The sequence below is a fragment of the Mugil cephalus genome, chromosome 13, assembly GCF_022458985.1.
Source record: "Mugil cephalus isolate CIBA_MC_2020 chromosome 13, CIBA_Mcephalus_1.1, whole genome shotgun sequence".
Taxonomy (NCBI): domain Eukaryota; kingdom Metazoa; phylum Chordata; class Actinopteri; order Mugiliformes; family Mugilidae; genus Mugil; species Mugil cephalus.
Genome location: NC_061782.1, coordinates 13,304,456 through 13,321,781, shown reverse-complemented (window position 1 = coordinate 13,321,781; position 17,326 = coordinate 13,304,456). Strand labels below are relative to the sequence as shown.

General features: G+C 41.5%; 1 protein-coding gene across 2 annotated transcripts in view; it reads left to right on the top strand.

Moving 5' to 3' along the window:
- Positions 1 to 15,137, top strand: part of hpse2 (heparanase 2) — a 50,200-nt gene extending 35,063 nt beyond the window's left edge. For both annotated transcript variants that reach the window (XM_047602591.1, XM_047602592.1), the window contains exons 8-13: positions 4,123 to 4,216; positions 5,188 to 5,294; positions 5,417 to 5,531; positions 8,290 to 8,435; positions 10,512 to 10,658; positions 13,317 to 15,137. In XM_047602591.1, coding sequence (XP_047458547.1) covers positions 4,123 to 4,216; positions 5,188 to 5,294; positions 5,417 to 5,531; positions 8,290 to 8,435; positions 10,512 to 10,658; positions 13,317 to 13,479 — 772 coding nt within the window. In that variant the 3' untranslated portion in view covers positions 13,480 to 15,137. The remainder of the gene's footprint in view (positions 1 to 4,122; positions 4,217 to 5,187; positions 5,295 to 5,416; positions 5,532 to 8,289; positions 8,436 to 10,511; positions 10,659 to 13,316) is intronic.
- Positions 15,138 to 17,326: the final 2,189 nt, after the last annotated feature.

The window sequence follows — 17,326 nt, the reverse complement described above, 5'->3', positions numbered from 1 at the left end:
GTAGGAATGCATACAAATAGATCAATCGTTCTGAACTCCCCCCCACCCCCCCACGTTTTATCTCTTTACACGCATACGCACAACGTGGTCAAAAAGACACACTCACTGTCACACTAACCTCGCACAAGTCATTAAGGTGAAGGTCAGATCTAATTAGGAGAAATTAGAAGAAACGGAAGGTGGAAGGGCTGTCAGTAAGACTTAGAAAAACACCACCCACACTGTTAAAATCAAACCATATGCTCTGGCTCATTCCCTCCGTCAATTAGCCCGTTTTACACTACAGGTCCGGATTCCAGTCTAACCAGGCTGCGTGACAGAAACTCTGACCTCTACAAAAAGAAGCCAACCTCGTAAAAGTGGAGACCACTCATTAACACGTCTACGGTATAGCTTTTACCTCACTACAGCTGTCTCAGGTTTTTTTTTTTTTTGAATGAGGTGTACTAGGTAAGAAAGGCAGCACTCATAAAGCGCTTTGGAGAGCGCTAGGCTCAGAGTCTGCGGCTCACGGTCGGAGGTGTTCTCCTGGAGCTCGTGCAGAGCGACCAGGTCGGTTATGTTGTAAATGAATTGTGTACCATTAGATCCTGAAACACTGATGTATGGCTTGGATTATATTATGACATTTTTTTTCCACAACATTGTAGTTTCCCATTTGCAGCATCTTGTCTCGGTTACAGCTCTTCCGTTTTCTGGATTCCCCTAAAAACATCATGAAAATGTGTTGTCATTCTCCGTCTCTTTCTTCCGATATTTCTCTTTCTGCACCATTTTTTTGACTGATCCTTTTTTCTATTTTTTAGAACACTTAAACCTTGAACAGCATATTTTCTAAGTTAAACAGGTGATTTACACACCTGGTGATCCAAACAGCAAATGTTCTCACTCACCACCGTCGGCTTGCGTCCCGTGCAGGAGGCTCGGTTTTATTCGTTCAGACGTTTCCACATCTGCACCAGGTCGTGTTCTTTTCGCCAAGAACTTAACTGCGCACAGCCCCTCTGACTTTACTTCTGGTGAACTGCTTTACCAACGGGGGCTGCTTCATGGCGAGCGATTTATCCATCCATCCGTCCGTTCATGGATGATCGGCTGCCAGGTCTGTGAAAATACGAGCGAGAAAGGGGAACGGGACAAATTTGCCCTTTTCCACAGGAGTTGCTGTTTGGATGCCCCTGAGCAAAGCACATAATGTGCGCCTAATTGTTCCAGCAGCGGGGTGTTAGTGCTACGAACGTTTTGAGTGTGAAGCAAACAAGCACCCCTCCTGTTAAACTCCGCAATAATGAAAGATGCACTTAACAACCTTTGCGTTTGAAACCGATTGCTTCTCAGGCTAAACGGTGTGCCCTTAAAGAGATATTTTAATCGTTAAAGCATTTTACGTACATTTTTATTTGCAATTTTCAGTTGCAGTGGGACATTTTAAAGGAGCCAGAGAGACACGCCATACGTACACCTTGGCAGTGGCTCCTCATCTCAGAGAATCTGGTGTGTGCCTTATTTATAGCTGAAGAGAAGTTCAAGATTTTTGATCTCCTCTAGTAGGAAAATCACAGAGGGACTGTAAATTTAGCTATAGTGCTTGTGAGGGAAGCTACATATCCTTCAGTCGTTACTAATGATTGATTACCTTCTGGTCCAGATCAAGGAACACATCTACTTACTTTGCTACCCCTCCCTCACCCCAAATTTCTCACCGTGCCAGAAGTACATTCCTGGGCGCTCCGTGTGCAGTTATTGAACGTCAACTGTTCTAGGTATCTATAGAACTGAATCTTTAGTCACTATTTGTTAGTTTGATTGCAAAATATGTGAGAATCCAAGCTGAGGATGTTCTTCACAATACATGCGCAAAGAATGCAGCCATTAATAAGAGTCCTGGGTTCATTATCTTGTTCAGCATCAGGTCGAAAAAGGACCACTGTTCTTATCTTTGTACATTTAACTGTAACATTTTAATTGTGAGTATTTTTCCATTTTTGGTGCAGATGCTTCTCCGTCTCTGTTTCTATTCATCCCCGTCTGATTTTATCACATCTGTGTCTTTAGTCTGCGCCATATTTCTTTGTTAGTACAGTGCAATATAGTTTGGTCTTTGATGTGGTGCTGCTGGCACTCACAGCGAGCTGTGTAAAACAAGCTGACCCAGTGGATCTTTGTCTCGAAACACAGTGAGGTTCATTTTTTTCATTTTTATTAAATTCTGGTCAGGATCTGGCCAAAGGTTGAACGAACAAAAGAAAAAGTCTTGGTTCCGTTTTAGGGGCTTAGGTCATCGTGGATACTAAGACGATCTGAACAGTTGTCTCCATATTGATTAATTCTGTGGGTCCCTGCTTCAATGGACCAACTAAACTTGACTGTAACCAATAAAGTTAATGTTAAATGTATTACCTTTTATATATTCAAGCCAAAATTCATAGGGCAAAATGTAGCTACATGAATTTATTCTGTTTCCATATATGAGCTGGAATTTTTCTCCTTGAGATCCGGACTGAAGAATTATCGTGCGCTCTCTAGAAAGATGACAGGATAACCAAATAATTTGTGTAAAGCTATGACTTAATCCGTGCATTGTTTACAGTTTGAGGCCAGAAGCTTGGGACTTCTCCAACACTATGAGAAACATTTCAGCGAGGTTTAAGTTCATATTGCAACACTTCTTCCCTCCACATGAACTGGATCTGTTCAGCTCTGTTCTCTGAATTTTTGTTGACCCATCTGTCATGTCCACGGCCTTTTTCAAAACAGGTTGAGAAGAGGTTTGACATTTGTTTTAGAATCTTATGTTCCCCTGGTTTGTTATGATTATATCCTCTTTTTGTCTTCTTCCCTTATTATTGCAATTCTTCCTTGGCATCGTCTGCATTATAATTTTGTTGAATTTAAGATTAAGAAATGTTCCGACCAGAATTTTTTTTTAGTAACGTGATTGCTTCAATCATCATGGTTTTCTTGGAGATTTTCTCCAGTTTTGGAGGGAAAAAAAAACAAAAAAAAACATCTCGATTGGCACACAGGCTTCTAGCCCAACTCAAATGAGCTGATCTGGTGTTACAAAATGCCTCACTTTCCAAAATTCAGAATACCCATGAATCATTTTACCTCTTATGCCTGTTACATTTTGTGTTTCTCACATGCAATGAATGAATAAACCAGTTTGTATATTTTCAAATATAGTTTTCCACAACTATGGTGGTGACGTAATTCAGTAAATGCTTATGAGAAACAAAAGATTGTCCTACATCCTATTTACAGACAGTTGTCCATTTAATCCTTTGCATTTAGTGTCGTATGCATGTCAACTCTGGACTAACACAGGAAACTTTAACATAATTCTATTCGTAATTCTGAAGATAGAAAAGACTTGACTATGACCATCAGTTTGCTAATCATCCTAGAAACAAATTTGATTTTTGTAGTAAACTAACAGCTCTCAAAATCCCAGATTTCTTCTGAGCTAGGACTCCACTAAAGACATACTTTGTGTACAGTGTTTAGTGTTTTTTTCTGCAGTGCAAATAAGATCTTAATGTCTTTTCATGATACCTCAAACATGAACTAGAGACTGTGGTTGTTGCTCTCTCGCAGTCTTGCAGAGGATCCTGTTCGAGAGGATTTCTTTCTTCCCACAGGATGATGCTCCTCAGGACTTTTGTTTCTTATCCCGATAAAGTTTTTCTCTCATCATCCTCTCTTAACATCATCTCACATTTTCATCTCCCTTTGTGTCTTTATCTCTCATCGCCACAAATGGATCTCTGCATTGTTCGCTCTCGGCCTGAAATGTCAGTGCTTTCAGTTCCCTCCTTATGCAGCCCCGCTTTAAAATAGAACTGGATTATATCTGCAGACTTAAGTATAACTGAATATGTCAGTGCTTGTTCGCCGTAGTTGTTGCAGAGAATTGATACCTTGAGTAGTACATGTTATACTTAGTGGTTTAGATTTATAAAGTTCAGCCCACAATGAACCACAGCGATAAAGAGTCTGAGGTGGTGTTGTATTTATGAGGTTGTTTCTTTTCCTTTGGTTTGATGGAAAAATGTATATTTTTCATTTTTTTAACCGTTTGCGTGTTTCTCTCACAGTTTTTTCTTTGCATTTTTGTTGCAGCTACTACATGGATGGCAGAGTGAAGAAAGCCGAGGACTTCCTAAAGACCCGTCTTTTGGACACACTGACAGAGCAGATCAGTAAAGTCACCAAGGTACTAAAGTTACCTTTAATATCATCGACATCTACTCAAAATATTATCAGTTTATGTAGTGATGGTAGATTCTGTGTAGATCTGTTGTGTAGGGACAGAATTAGGTTCACTCGGTTACACAAAGGGTCATATTTTAGTGGTGATGTTCTGGTACTTCTCCATATTAAACAGCTTTTATCAGTTTAGATTTCCACACCACCTCGAAGAAGGATATGAAGAAATAATTCATTTTATTCACAACATATTTTGTGTTTCTTTAGCGTTTGCCAAGTTATGGATCCTTCTGCCCACAGAATTTTGAAATAAGTATAAAAAAACAATTGCTGCGTTTCCATTACCCCTTGAAATGCTCTAAATCCAAATATCGCAATAAAAACACTGGTAATGGAAACGGCTACATTTCAAAAAAGGTGTCACTGAAACACTTACGTTCTCCTGAGGTGCTTTTACAGACGTATCGATATGAGAGTTCATCGTGAAAGTTCAATGGAAACACTTTTTCTGCAATTAACCGTCACTGGCGTCACTGGAGATGACGTAGGGGGTCATGTGAAGTCCATTTCCTCAAAGTGAAGTCTTGCGTGACGAGAATTATTGGATATCGCAAGACGAGACAGCTCATTCGTAAAACACCTTTTAATGGGAACACGTATAGAGTTCAATATGTAAGTTAAATGTAAACGTAAAAGAAATTAGAAAAGCAATAACATACAAATAATTACTGAATGGAAAAATAAATAGAACTGTATGAGTCAGACTACAAATGAGCAACATAATATTTATGCACATGAACACTGACCTCTCCCTCTAGCGAATGTCATCTTATACACTGTTGGTATCATAATCAGCATATACCAATGTGTGGCCAACGAAATAAATTCCTTGGCCTCATTACACGGAGCACGCCTACAAATGAGCGGAAAAATAATAAGCTTTTCACATAACAGAAGCATTTCCATTACTCATTGCAGGTTGTGAACACTCATACTCCTGGTAAGAAGGTGTGGCTGAGTGGACTCGGGCCAGCCTGGGCAGGAGGCATCAATAATCTCTCTGACACGTACGCTGCTGGCTTTCTGTAAGTGCTGTTGTTTCTTAGGGAGTCACCAAGAGAAGGTGATATATTTATTTGTTTCTGGTGCATCGACCAAAGCCACGCAGGACCGCTGATAACTTTGTTTGTGTTCATATGCATCCCAGGTGGGTGAACACTCTGGGGATGGCCGCTGTGCAAGGAATTGATGTTGTCTTGCGCCACTCGTTCTTCGACTATGGATACACGCACCTCGTGGACCAGCACTTTAACCCTTTGCCTGTGAGTCTCTCTGTTTCGTTTCACGTCGGCACATCTACGGGTTCTCATTGTCAGGACCTCAATCACTATAACAAAGATCCGACTGGACCAGTCCTGTCAGACTCTGGACTCTCCTGTACCAGACCCAGTGCCTCTATGGCACCTCTTTCCCGTGGGAGCTATTAGCTGAGATGAAAGGCGTTTAGTGGTGATGAGTGGTTAGACGCGGGGGCAAAATGCCATGTAACCTTAGCCCTTTATCAGTAACTCAGGACAGTGTCAGCGCTCCCCTCAACCCCCATCATAACTGTGCGCTTCTCTGTGCGGGACAGTCGGCCGGTGAGAGATCTGCAACTTGATATTCTGATACATAGGTATGTTAGTAAAATAGCCCGCAACACTGTGTGGATCAGCCCCAACGTTAAGTTCCGCAAAAAACTCGGTCCACATGTTATTTATACTTGATTGTTCATGGGTAGTATACGAAATCCTGGCAGTCAAAATATTTAAACAAGTTTCTCTGCAAAATAAAGCGTTATTGCTTGAATAAAATTGGTTCGAAAGGAGTGAAACAGAGTGCTACAATGTGCCAAGCTCATAAATAAGATGTATTGACTTAATAAAAAAGACTTTATATTAGGGCGAGGCAGCTCAGGGGTGAGGGGGCTTATACTAATGACATGGACAGTAAATCATTGTTCCTACAGTGAAGGGCAAAAACTGTGGAGGAATTTATCAAACATTTGTTATCAATCAGGATGGTTTTTGTTGTTGCTTTGAACCAGCTACTAGAATGAATATTGGCAATCCTTGAGTCCCGCTTTATTGGTAATCTTACTGGGCTCGTGAACTAGTCACATCTGCACAATTCTGACAACAATTTTACAATGAGCCCCTCATTAGTTGTAAGAATAATGGTCCTTCTCTTCCCCTTTCTTCTTCTTCACTTCGACGATAGGATATTAAACAATCAAGATGGCTTCATTTTTCTTCCCTCTTCTTCTCCATTATTTTTCTGGGAATGGCGATCTCCCGCTAGGATCACAATGCTTTTAACATGGTTGGATGTCTGAGGGCTGCACCGGCCTACCTGCTGAGAGAATTCACTGCAGGGCCAACCTGTCTTCTGCACGGGAAATTTATGACCTGGCCCCTTTCCCTATAAGATGACTCCACCATTGGTACAACCCAGTCAAAGCCCCAAGCCCACTGAATGACGCTACGACTTCATCTTTTTCCACACTTATCCCGTTACTTCCTTTTCTTTCTTTTTTCTTTCTTTTCTTTTTTTTTTTTTTTTTTTTTTTTTTTTTTTTCCCAATCCTTTTCCCTGATTTGTGTTGTTTTTTCCCCCCCCCCTCACATGTGTCATCTATCTCCCTTCAGAGGTGGGTGCTCCTAAACTAAAGTGATTGTCTGAGATTCCTTCTTTGAGGAACAGAAATGTGTCTGTCTGGCAGTAAGCGAAGACATATTGCTCCTCGATGAAAAGCGGGGAGATGAGACACCGGCCAGTGCTTACGGTTTAGCTTTTATCTAAAGGCTCCGCAATTTTGAACAGTCCATCTCTGGATATTGTGTATATATTTTCTTTTTTTTTTTAATCTAATAGCTCTTTTCAGAAAAATGCAGCAAACTGATATAATTTCATATAGATTAATAGGGGCTTATCCGGGCAGTAAAAACTAGTCATTATTTGCCTTGTTATCATTCTATATTACCTAAACATTGTGAATCTGATGTTTTATTGTTTTCTTTATGTCTTGGAGTTCTTTACATTTTACTGGTTCACTTATTTGCGTTTGTCTTTTATCTCAATGGGACTTTAAAGTAATGAGTTGATGTTTGTCTTCTATCTAGAAAGGGCGAGTTTGGGGCAAATTAAGACAGAGCGAGGAGACGGGGGGGCAATTAAACAGGAAAAGAGGCAAACAGTCAGCCCTCTGAGGATTTAGAGCCCTAATTGAAGTTTCTTGAGAAAAAAAAACAACAGTATTTAGTCTCACCGGTTCCTGCTCCGCTCGGTGGTGCATTTAAATCTAGACGTTCATTGTGGCTTTTGTTTAAAAATTTAAACGCAAAGCAAGAGTATAGGATCGCTCTGACCAGCGTTGGCGGATAAACCTCCAGACTCGTAACTGTTCTTTGTTTTGTGCGCTGTGCAATAATCACGGATCATAGTTCTGGTCACACGTTCATCCATCCATCCTGCTGGCAGTGGCCAGCACTATACTGTTCTATATTGTGCTCTGCTTCTTCGATGCCTTGGCAGCAAATTAAGTTAAAGCCTGCGTGGAAAAAAGAAGCCCTTAAATGTTGCCATATGCAGGATTGCATGGGAACTTCCTGAGGAACACATGTTGTTCTGGGACTCTTGGAGAGGTGTTGAGTCTGTGTACTCTATAGAGTGAGACCCACTAGTGGATCACTCAGCAAGGATAACATAAAACAGCAATTCATCATGTAGCATAATATTTTGTAAAAAATGTCACATTTAAGGCTTGTCAACTCTTGACAGGTCAGCGGTTGTTGGATATGAAGTGACATGTTACATGGGACGGTCAGCTCCAATCAAATGTTGAATGTTATCAATGTGCTGACATATTCGGACTTGACATTTTCATGGACTACATAGGATTTGTTTTAATTCTCACTGACCAGTTTCTACAATCACCACGCGATTCTTCTTTAAAGTGTCACTTTCCACAGAAACTGTTAGAATCTTGCACTTGAAACTTCTTTTTTTTCACCTCATATATTTTGTCCGATGCCCTTACAGGATTACTGGTTCTCTCTGGTCTTCAAGCGTCTGGTTGGTCCGAGGGTTTTAGCTGTGCGTGTGGCTGGACTGCAGAGGAAGCCCCAGCCGGGACGAGTCATAAGAGACAAGCTACGCATCTACGCTCACTGCACCAGCTACTACAAGTACGTGCCACAGATTAACAACCTGGGATTCAGTTTATAACCCGCAGCTTAATTCAATTCGAAGCCGGCAGACGACAGTTCACGCATCCTCACGGCCTTTTCAAACGGAGCAAAACCTGAGAAGGTCCCACATTTTTTTTCTACTTCCCGTGCCTTCCTTGCAAACACCTGAGGCTCTGTGTCTTGTGGGGAAGAACAAAATCCCTAGTCTGCCCATTGAGCTTCCCATAAATAAGCAGACAGCAGACACCCGCTCATTCACAGCTCAGAGCCTATAAAACTTAACGGGTATCACTTATCAGGTGTGTGGGTTCTGTCTCCCTGCCGTCAAAGAGCCGCTGAAAGGTGTGCTGGTCCTTTATCCCATCTCGGATTGGCTGGAGGGGGACATTTGAGGGGGAGGGGGAGGGGACAATAAGGCAGTCTGTGCTGGGCCTGTTCAAGGTTATCATTTAACCCAGGCCAGCGGCTGTCAGCACCAGGCTAGACTTACGGCCTTACTCTAGACTGGGGCTCGTTTACAGGTGGAGCATCTCTTAGAAAAATAACGGAGCGCAACACACACGGATTTTTGTTAAACGCGCACGAACACAGAAGCCCGAGACCTAACGACATGCGTGGAAATATCTGGAATAGTTTTCGACAAGTGTACTCACTCAGTGACTTGGTAGTGTAATTTGGGAGTAGGGACGCAGCCGTGGCATGTGGTGCCGTTCAGCTCCACTCAGCATACCAGTCCGCCCTCATATGATCAGACAGTGAAGCACTAAAGCAGTTCCTCTCAAATCCAAAGCCACTTCAGTTACCATTATTTCTGCCACTCTGTGGTTTTACCCAGTCGCTCTTTAAGTGGACAAACCATTGTAGTCCTGGTGGTTAAACTGCACTGTATTAGACAGCGCAGAGTATAAATGTGTCCAGGCAGGCGGCGGTTTGAAAAGTCTCTGCAGATTAGACATTTGACTTTAACTGCCCTTTTACCCCTTTTAGTGGTTTGCATGGAATTTCTTTCACTTTTCAGCGATGCTCCAACATCAAACGGCATCAACACATGTTTATGTTCCTGGTTTGGATCTCTGAGAACCTCGTCATTTGAAAGGCCCGAGAGGTCATTATCTTTCCCTCCATCTCACCATCTGATCTATCACTCTCAACCATGGTCCTCATTTCTCAGAAACAAGGCTCCAAGAGTTTAACACAGAGTCAGATTCACCGCCTTCCCGACAACAGCGCGCTACTTTCCGTCTCTCGGTAAATATATGGAATATTAGCAGTCATGCGGGGTTAATGAAATGAATGTCTCGCCCCGTGCCTGAAAGAACGAAGATAAACAGTGAACCAGAATCAAGACAGCTTTGAAGATATGAGCTTTTGGAGGTTGCATCTGGGAGAGCTGTCTATCAGACCGTTTAGCCCTGGCCCTGAACACTGAAGCTGACATGTGGTATTCACTACAGCTGTGTTGTCTTTCTCCTCAAATCTGGGCCCTTATTAGATCTTATCATGTTTGTCTTATCTGTCTCACTTAGTTATTTACCTTTGGCCAGTATTCCTATCAAGTTGTGTCCCCAGCGCTTTGCTCTAAGGAGAGGGACTCAAACACTGTTGTCTGTGTAACTCAAGAAGTTTTTGCCCTTTGTGTTCACACCCTTCATCTGACCCTGCACCAGACAGCAGCAGGTTTCCATATTGGATTCTGTACGAGAGAAGCAGATTTTCGCATTAGATTGCCGTTATCGGGATGGTAAAACTGAGAAGAGGTTTAATGTGGTTCATACTAAATATAGATGATGTTTAAGGTCATAAAAAAAAGCAAAATGTTGCGCATGCTTTATCTTTCTTTATTAATTTCCTGCTGACCTTTTGATCCCGGCTAGATAAAAATATCAAAGAGCTTCTTCTCTTTGTAGTCATCTTTGATTATGGAGAATTTTATTCAACATGGCAATGTAATATATAATGAACCCCCATTAACAGATGTGGAGACGTTTTTTTTTCTATTGTGGCCTGATAGTCACTTCTGAGTGTAAAGAAAAATTAATGCAGTGCTGTTCATTGTTTCCTCTACGGTGCCAGTCACAACTACGTCAGAGGCTCCATAACAATCTACATCATCAACCTGCATCGGTCGCGAAAGAAAATCAAGTTGGCCGGGACGTTACGGAACAAGACGGTTCATCAGTACCTGCTGCAGCCCTACGGCACTGATGGACTCAGAGCCAGGTCAGTGTCACTCCCTTTGTCTCAGACACATGAACCCCAGCACTCAGTAATTGTTTTCTGTTCAAACAACGATGCGGTCTTCTTATAGAGTGTACTATTCCATTCATTCATGCTGATCAAACAAGACGAGTGCACCGCGGAGAGACCCAGGTTACAACAACTGCCGCACGTAACCTGGGTCTTAGTCCTGTCGGTGCTTATATAAAAGAAACAAAACAACAACTCCTTTTACCTCTCATGATGGAAACATTTTTTTTGTAGCAGTTTTCACAAAAGGCAATTATTTTACACAATGGTCTGAAAGGAACTGAGATGAGAAGTGGAGGAAATTAGAATTTTTTTCAACATTTTTATGGCTCCACCTTAACTGGGTGTTAAACATTGGCCCTTCAAAGTGAACCGATTTAACTCGACCACAGTGTGTAATTTATGCTGAGCCAGAAAGTTGTGTTAATACCGCACGGCAAAAACGTGCACATTTACCCTTACATGCGATAAAGGTTATTACAATAAATAAAAGAATCGCGGACTATTAAAAAGACATTGAATTAGAATGAAGAGTAACACGAGTGTTTAACCTGTTTTTTTTTTTTTTCCCCCCTTTGTCAGATAAAGAGCTATAACTCTACAGCAGCTGTTCGTTCTCCCGACTTAAACAGAATTACTCACAGAGCCTTTCACAAAGCTTCGGTGTGTTTACATGTCCCCGCTTGAAACTATTTTTAAATATCCTATAACAGATTTTCTATTAAGAGATTTTTCATTTTAAATCCACTCCATTCAACCTCCCAGTGCTGTTCTCAATGTCACTTTCCCAACCGTGATATATTAGACTTTATGTAAGACGGTAATGTAACTCCTATTTCCTTTAAGTGTCCCTTAAAATAAAAAAGTTTATGGTTTCAGTCTCATACTCTCCCCTTTAAGCCCCTGGCATGTTATTCTGACTCAGACCTAAGTCCCAAATCCTGGAATAACAGCCTAATGACTCAGGACTGCGTGTGTGTGTGTGTCTGTCTTTGTGTTATACGATACCAACATGCTGCCTTAATGGAGGCTTAGGCATGATCCTTCAATAACAGCGTAATGATGGAGGATGTTTTAGGTGTTAGAACAGGATTGCGAGGCAATTAATAGGAGAGCGAGCTAACGATGGGCCCTTTTTTTTTTTTTTTTTTCCTTTACCACAGGCAGCGCGGGGGGAATTTTATGATGAACCCAGCGCTGCCAGATGTCTATAAATTTGTTAGAGTAGTGCAAGTTTTTAAAGCGATCTGACCTCTGTGTGTTCAAGGACGTCAAGTTCACTTTGATACATAATTTCTCGCTGACCGCAACTTTATTAGGAGTTTTATAAAATTTGAGGTTCACGTAAAAGGTTCCACACCGCTGGTCTTTGTCTCTGTATTGCCGTGTGCATAACGATTTCATGCAGAACAAAAACAAAATGATTTAAAGCTGAAAAGCTTAGTGTTACAAAGCAAATTTAGGAAGACACTATTTGTGACATAATTTATGATATTACACTTTAAAAGTTACTTGTAGTTAATATATTTAAACAGCTCTTTATGTATAAATAAAACTCACACACACACATATATTTATATATTTATGTACAAATCATACTCACACGGGCTGGTTAGCACCAGTTTTATAAGTATTCCTCTCATTTTTGTATAGAAATCCAGAAGGAATATATAAGAGACTATATAACCTTTTGCTAGGTTTTAAAGAATTGTATCATAATTATTTTTATATACACTGTTGCCCATGAAGTTGGAATAAAATATTTTTTACATCCTTTCATGAAATGATTGTGACAATGTGATTTGTATAAACGGGAATAAATAGAGTAATGTGTCTGGGAATAAAAAATTCCAACTTTGTGGGCAACATTGTTCGTTGACCTTGAAAACCAACCCATAATGCATCTATGCATTTTCCAGCTCGACAATTTAAAAGAAAAGTTATTGTTACTTAATGTGTTTGTGCTGAGAAAGTAGAGAAACATTACATCCTACAACAGATTTAGTTTAGCAGCATTTTTCAGGCAGGCCGGATGTCTCACTAATGCAGCTGTTCTTCAGTCCCAAAGTAAAAAGTAAAATAAAATAATTGAAAACATTTGTATCTGTTTGCAAATAACCCAACACTTACTTTATTTTATTTTTATTTTTGTTGTTGACTATACTGCATTGTAGCATCTTATATCTCTGGCAAAAGGGAACATGACAAATCAGATCGTCTCTGAAAAACTTAATTTTATTTATTTATTTATGTTTTGTTCCTCAGTTACTTCCACATTAAATATTTTCTTTGCTTTAAGATTTTCTCATTAACTTTTGCGAAACAGTTGAACCCCAACCCCCTAGCAAAGAAATCAGTTTGGTTTCACTTGATCCAGATTCCAGTCCAAAAGTTACGTTGCTGTGCTGTTCTGTTGTTTAAGGCCAATACTGTAACAGCAGCACCCCCAAGTGTACAACCGAGGGAATGATAACCCCGACTGAAGCCGCATGCAATGATCCACATCCATTTGTTGATGAACTCCTCTCTTGCTTCCACATACTTCTCTACGATGACCAGTTCAGTGCACCAGAAAGCAAACGAAGAACCCTCTGTCTCTCTGAACTAACCCGTCTGATGTTCCCTTCGCAGACACGTCCAGCTGAACGGGGACAAGCTGCTCATGGTGGACAACGAGACGTTCCCGGAGTTGAAGCCCAAGACGCTGAGGGCTGGACGGACTATAGCCATGCCTCCCATGACGATAGGCTTTTATGTCATCAAGAACATTAACGCGTACGCCTGTCGAAGATAACATTGACCCCTCGCTCCCGAGATGCAGGTGCGATGTCTGTGAGACCGCCAGTGACTCAGCGGGACTAAGAGTGGACACTTGAATACAGCACAAATCTCTGGTTAGACAACTGTCTCCTCACACTGAAACGGTTATTTCAGTGATAATACTTAAACCTCTCCCCCAAGTACGGAACAAACCCAGTCCTTCATTGTTCTCTTCTCCGATCCAGCAAAGACTTGCCCGAGACGCGTATAAAGGGCTGCACTGAACACTTTCCATTCATCATCACCAGCAATCCCTCAAAAGACTTGTATGGACAGAGACGGGGCCTGTTGCGCTTTGGGTTTTGTACTTGCTTGAAATGCAATATCAAAAAAAGGCCTCGTTCTTTTATTTGATTAAGCTATATGTTCCTCTGTTGGATTGTCAAACCTGGAGTTCGTTATTTCCAAGGGAGTTCCCCCCCCCCGAATCTTTCACTGACCAACAGACAACCAAGAAAGAAAGGACTGAGAAAAGGCCGCATTTCTGAAGCATACACAAGTCAGCTTCAGTTTGACTTGATCCTTTCCACAAAGAGAGAAAAAAAAAAAGCCATGGTGTGTCCATGTGCCGTGTGTGTGTGTGTGTGTGTGGTTGCGTGTGGTTGTGTGATTTACTGATAAAGCTACTGATGTGTCTGTTCAGTCTGTTGGACGTGCCGCTGAAAGTATCCTTTTCTTCCCTTGTGGCTAAAAACTGACCATCTGTTTTCCTTTAAGGGCTGTTTTTGTGCGTTTTGTGTACCTTTGTGCTGCAGCGTATGACAGCCAGGTTGCGTTGCTGGTACTGCGACACGCAGCTTAAACACAGTGTGAACCCGTCCGTCACGTTGTCCCATCAAAACCTGGGTTTCACCATAGATTCAAAAACCCGTCTTTCAGGTGTACTTTAACATATCTTACTGTCTCTCCCGTGTGGTCTTTTTAGTAATCCTTTAATGCTGCTAGGTTTCTTTTGTACTAAATATACTTTATATATTTTACATTATTTTGTACAGATTTACTGTCATATATTATTAGATAATGTATTGTACATACAGAAAGAGTGATGAAAAAAGTGATTTAAGCTATATGTTTACTTACATACAGTATACATCTAATTTATACGATAAAATACTTCTTTATATTTGTATTTTAAAAGTTATTTTAGTGGTACTAATGTCCCAAACTAATGCAAAAAGGTTTATAAGAATGTATTCACAGGATAACAGGAAGTGGCTGCGAATGGTGGTGGGTCCAAATGATTGGCAAAAAGTGCAGACATCTAAAAACGAGTTTATGGTCTGCACCTACTAATATTTTAACCATCTTATTTAAAGAACAAGGGCTCGTTATTCGCTAGGCTACGACCGAGCTGCGAGTAAAAACTTTGCCCGAAGAGATTTAGACATGTTACTTATTGTGTGCACCGAATAGACATGACTAGTAACCTACGTGATAAACGAGAGCGGGTTTGGTGTCTGAACGTGTTGAATATAAAGAATATTTCTCCTCTGAATGTGTTTATAATTGAAGTAGAGATGTTCATATTTCTTTCGGAGAGCATTATTTTAATATGTAAAGTGTGCCTATATTATTTTTTTCTACAAAAAAAATAAAAGTTTACATTGATAATAAACATCTACAAATACCCGAGAGGTTGAATCTGTCATCTGCATTTTTCAGTAAATAGTTCCCGTGCTGCAAGGTCGAGCACGGAGTTTAGTCTCAGTTATTAGTCACTGCTGTAAACTGTAAACTCATTATGCCGCATGCAAGACAGGATTTGGAAACAAATTCTACTTCTGCATAAACCGCTAAGTCCCGTCACGTGAATTGACATTAAGCTATGAAACTAGACCCCGCTAGTTCTGCGGATATGACAGGGATCGGCGGGAGCACGTGGCCGCGAGGAGAACAAAAAGGTTTGATTTATATTCGCACGGGGATACAAAGAGAAACAAAAATACCATCGTACGGAGAAACCATAAATTAAAACTGTCAGATTCTTGCAGCATCTTTTAACAAAAGGTACCAGAGCGTTAAAGCTCACTCACTCACTCTTACGCGCACATACACAAACTGTTACACTCTGTGGCCGCAGATGTGGGAGCAGCTGGAGCAAGTCTTTGTAGTGGGAAGAGTGCTGTCTTGTCACTGCATGAGGCAGCTGCTGATGGGAAACATGAAGGCAGGGTGGACAAAACGCCCAGACGTCGACTTTACGGACGGACTTAACCTAAGCCGCGCTTGGCTCAGTGTCGGCTGATGCATGCGCAGCTGGCATCTGCTCGGTGGGTTCACAGACGCAGGAAGAGGACGAAGTCGGATCTTCCCCCAAATTGCTCGTTGTGTTTCTCCTACACCAGCCTAGCACGCAAAAAAAAAAAAAAAAACTGAGCCGCACTGATTTCTGTATTGATGTTTCATGACAGTGAGTCGTTAACACTGGCGACCCCTTCGAGGGCCGTGATCCAGAGCATGTACTTTTAATTATATTTTTGTTTTGAGTTCCGCTCATGTGCAGTGGGCTCTTTCTTTTATGTAAGAAGCAGAACTGTTTGGTCTCAGAAATTAACTTCGGCCACAGTCTCTTTACACATGTGGAACATTTTAAACAGGCCGGCAGTGTTGACATATAAGAATCAAACCAGACTCGTTAGCACCTGGGCCCTTTCATCTGGGGTCTTGGGAAGAGGAAAATATTGTTCATTACACCGTGTTGGCCATGCATGTGTGCACGTTTAGATGAATATGCAAACATGCTGTATGTTTAAAGCAGGGTGAAAGAGAGCAGACGTGCCATGGTGGAGGAGTGCGCTGCGTTTGCTCCGGAAAATTCTTTGAAATCAGTTGTCACTGTGGGCAACGCGTGATTTGATCGTTTCCAATCAAAAGTATGTTGAGTTTGTTGAGTAAACCCAGTACTTCCGGGCCTGAAACTGACCGAGGCGATGAGAACAATGAGACCTTGGTCGACTTCCTGACATTCAGACCAGGATCTTATCGAGCCAAACCATGGAAATTGGTGCGTTTTGCCAACTCTGGTTCACACAAACCCGTACCTTGCGATAACAAGGCCCGAGCATCACTTCCTCAGACAAAATCTAATTGTGTTGTGATTTAGGAGGACTGCACGATGTCTGCCCACTTCTGCGTGACAGTGTCTCCTTAGCGGAGGTAACTTTTACCGAGGCCCACCTAACACTGTTTATACTCCGCTGATCCATTTTGAGACATGCAAGGCCCCCTTTGCCCTGTTAGCAAACACTGAGGATTTCTCCATGTTTACTTTGTATATACAGGAGTCAGCTTAAATAAGACTTTCGTGAACGCTGGATCCCCAGAAAACTGATGGACTAGATTAGACGTTGGCCCGCGACATTGAACCCTCTACATTTTGGACCATTTTGACCCAAGCAAGGTTAATAAAACATAAATATTTATGTAACTACGGGGTTATTTTCTCCGCTGAGAAGCCAAGCATACAGTCTGTGGAGAATATTATGATATAACACAGGTTTGCTGAAGCCATGAAAATGTTCTCGGAAAAACATCCTGGAGTTTGGTGAGTGTGTATTTGGGTAGATGCAGCATTGGCCCTAAGTGAATAACATTGACCATCTTTTGACAATGCAACGTTCTGCTGGGAAACTTTTGGACTTGTCACTCATGTGGATGTTAGTTAGACGTGTACCACCCACCTAGACCAGACCAGGCACCCCCACCCCATAGTAATGACACTCCTTGGTGGCAGCAGCCATCCCCAGCCTGACACACACAAAAACAGTTTAGGAACAAATCAAAAAACCCCAAATTCCCTTGTTCCCAAGATGATCCGGTAT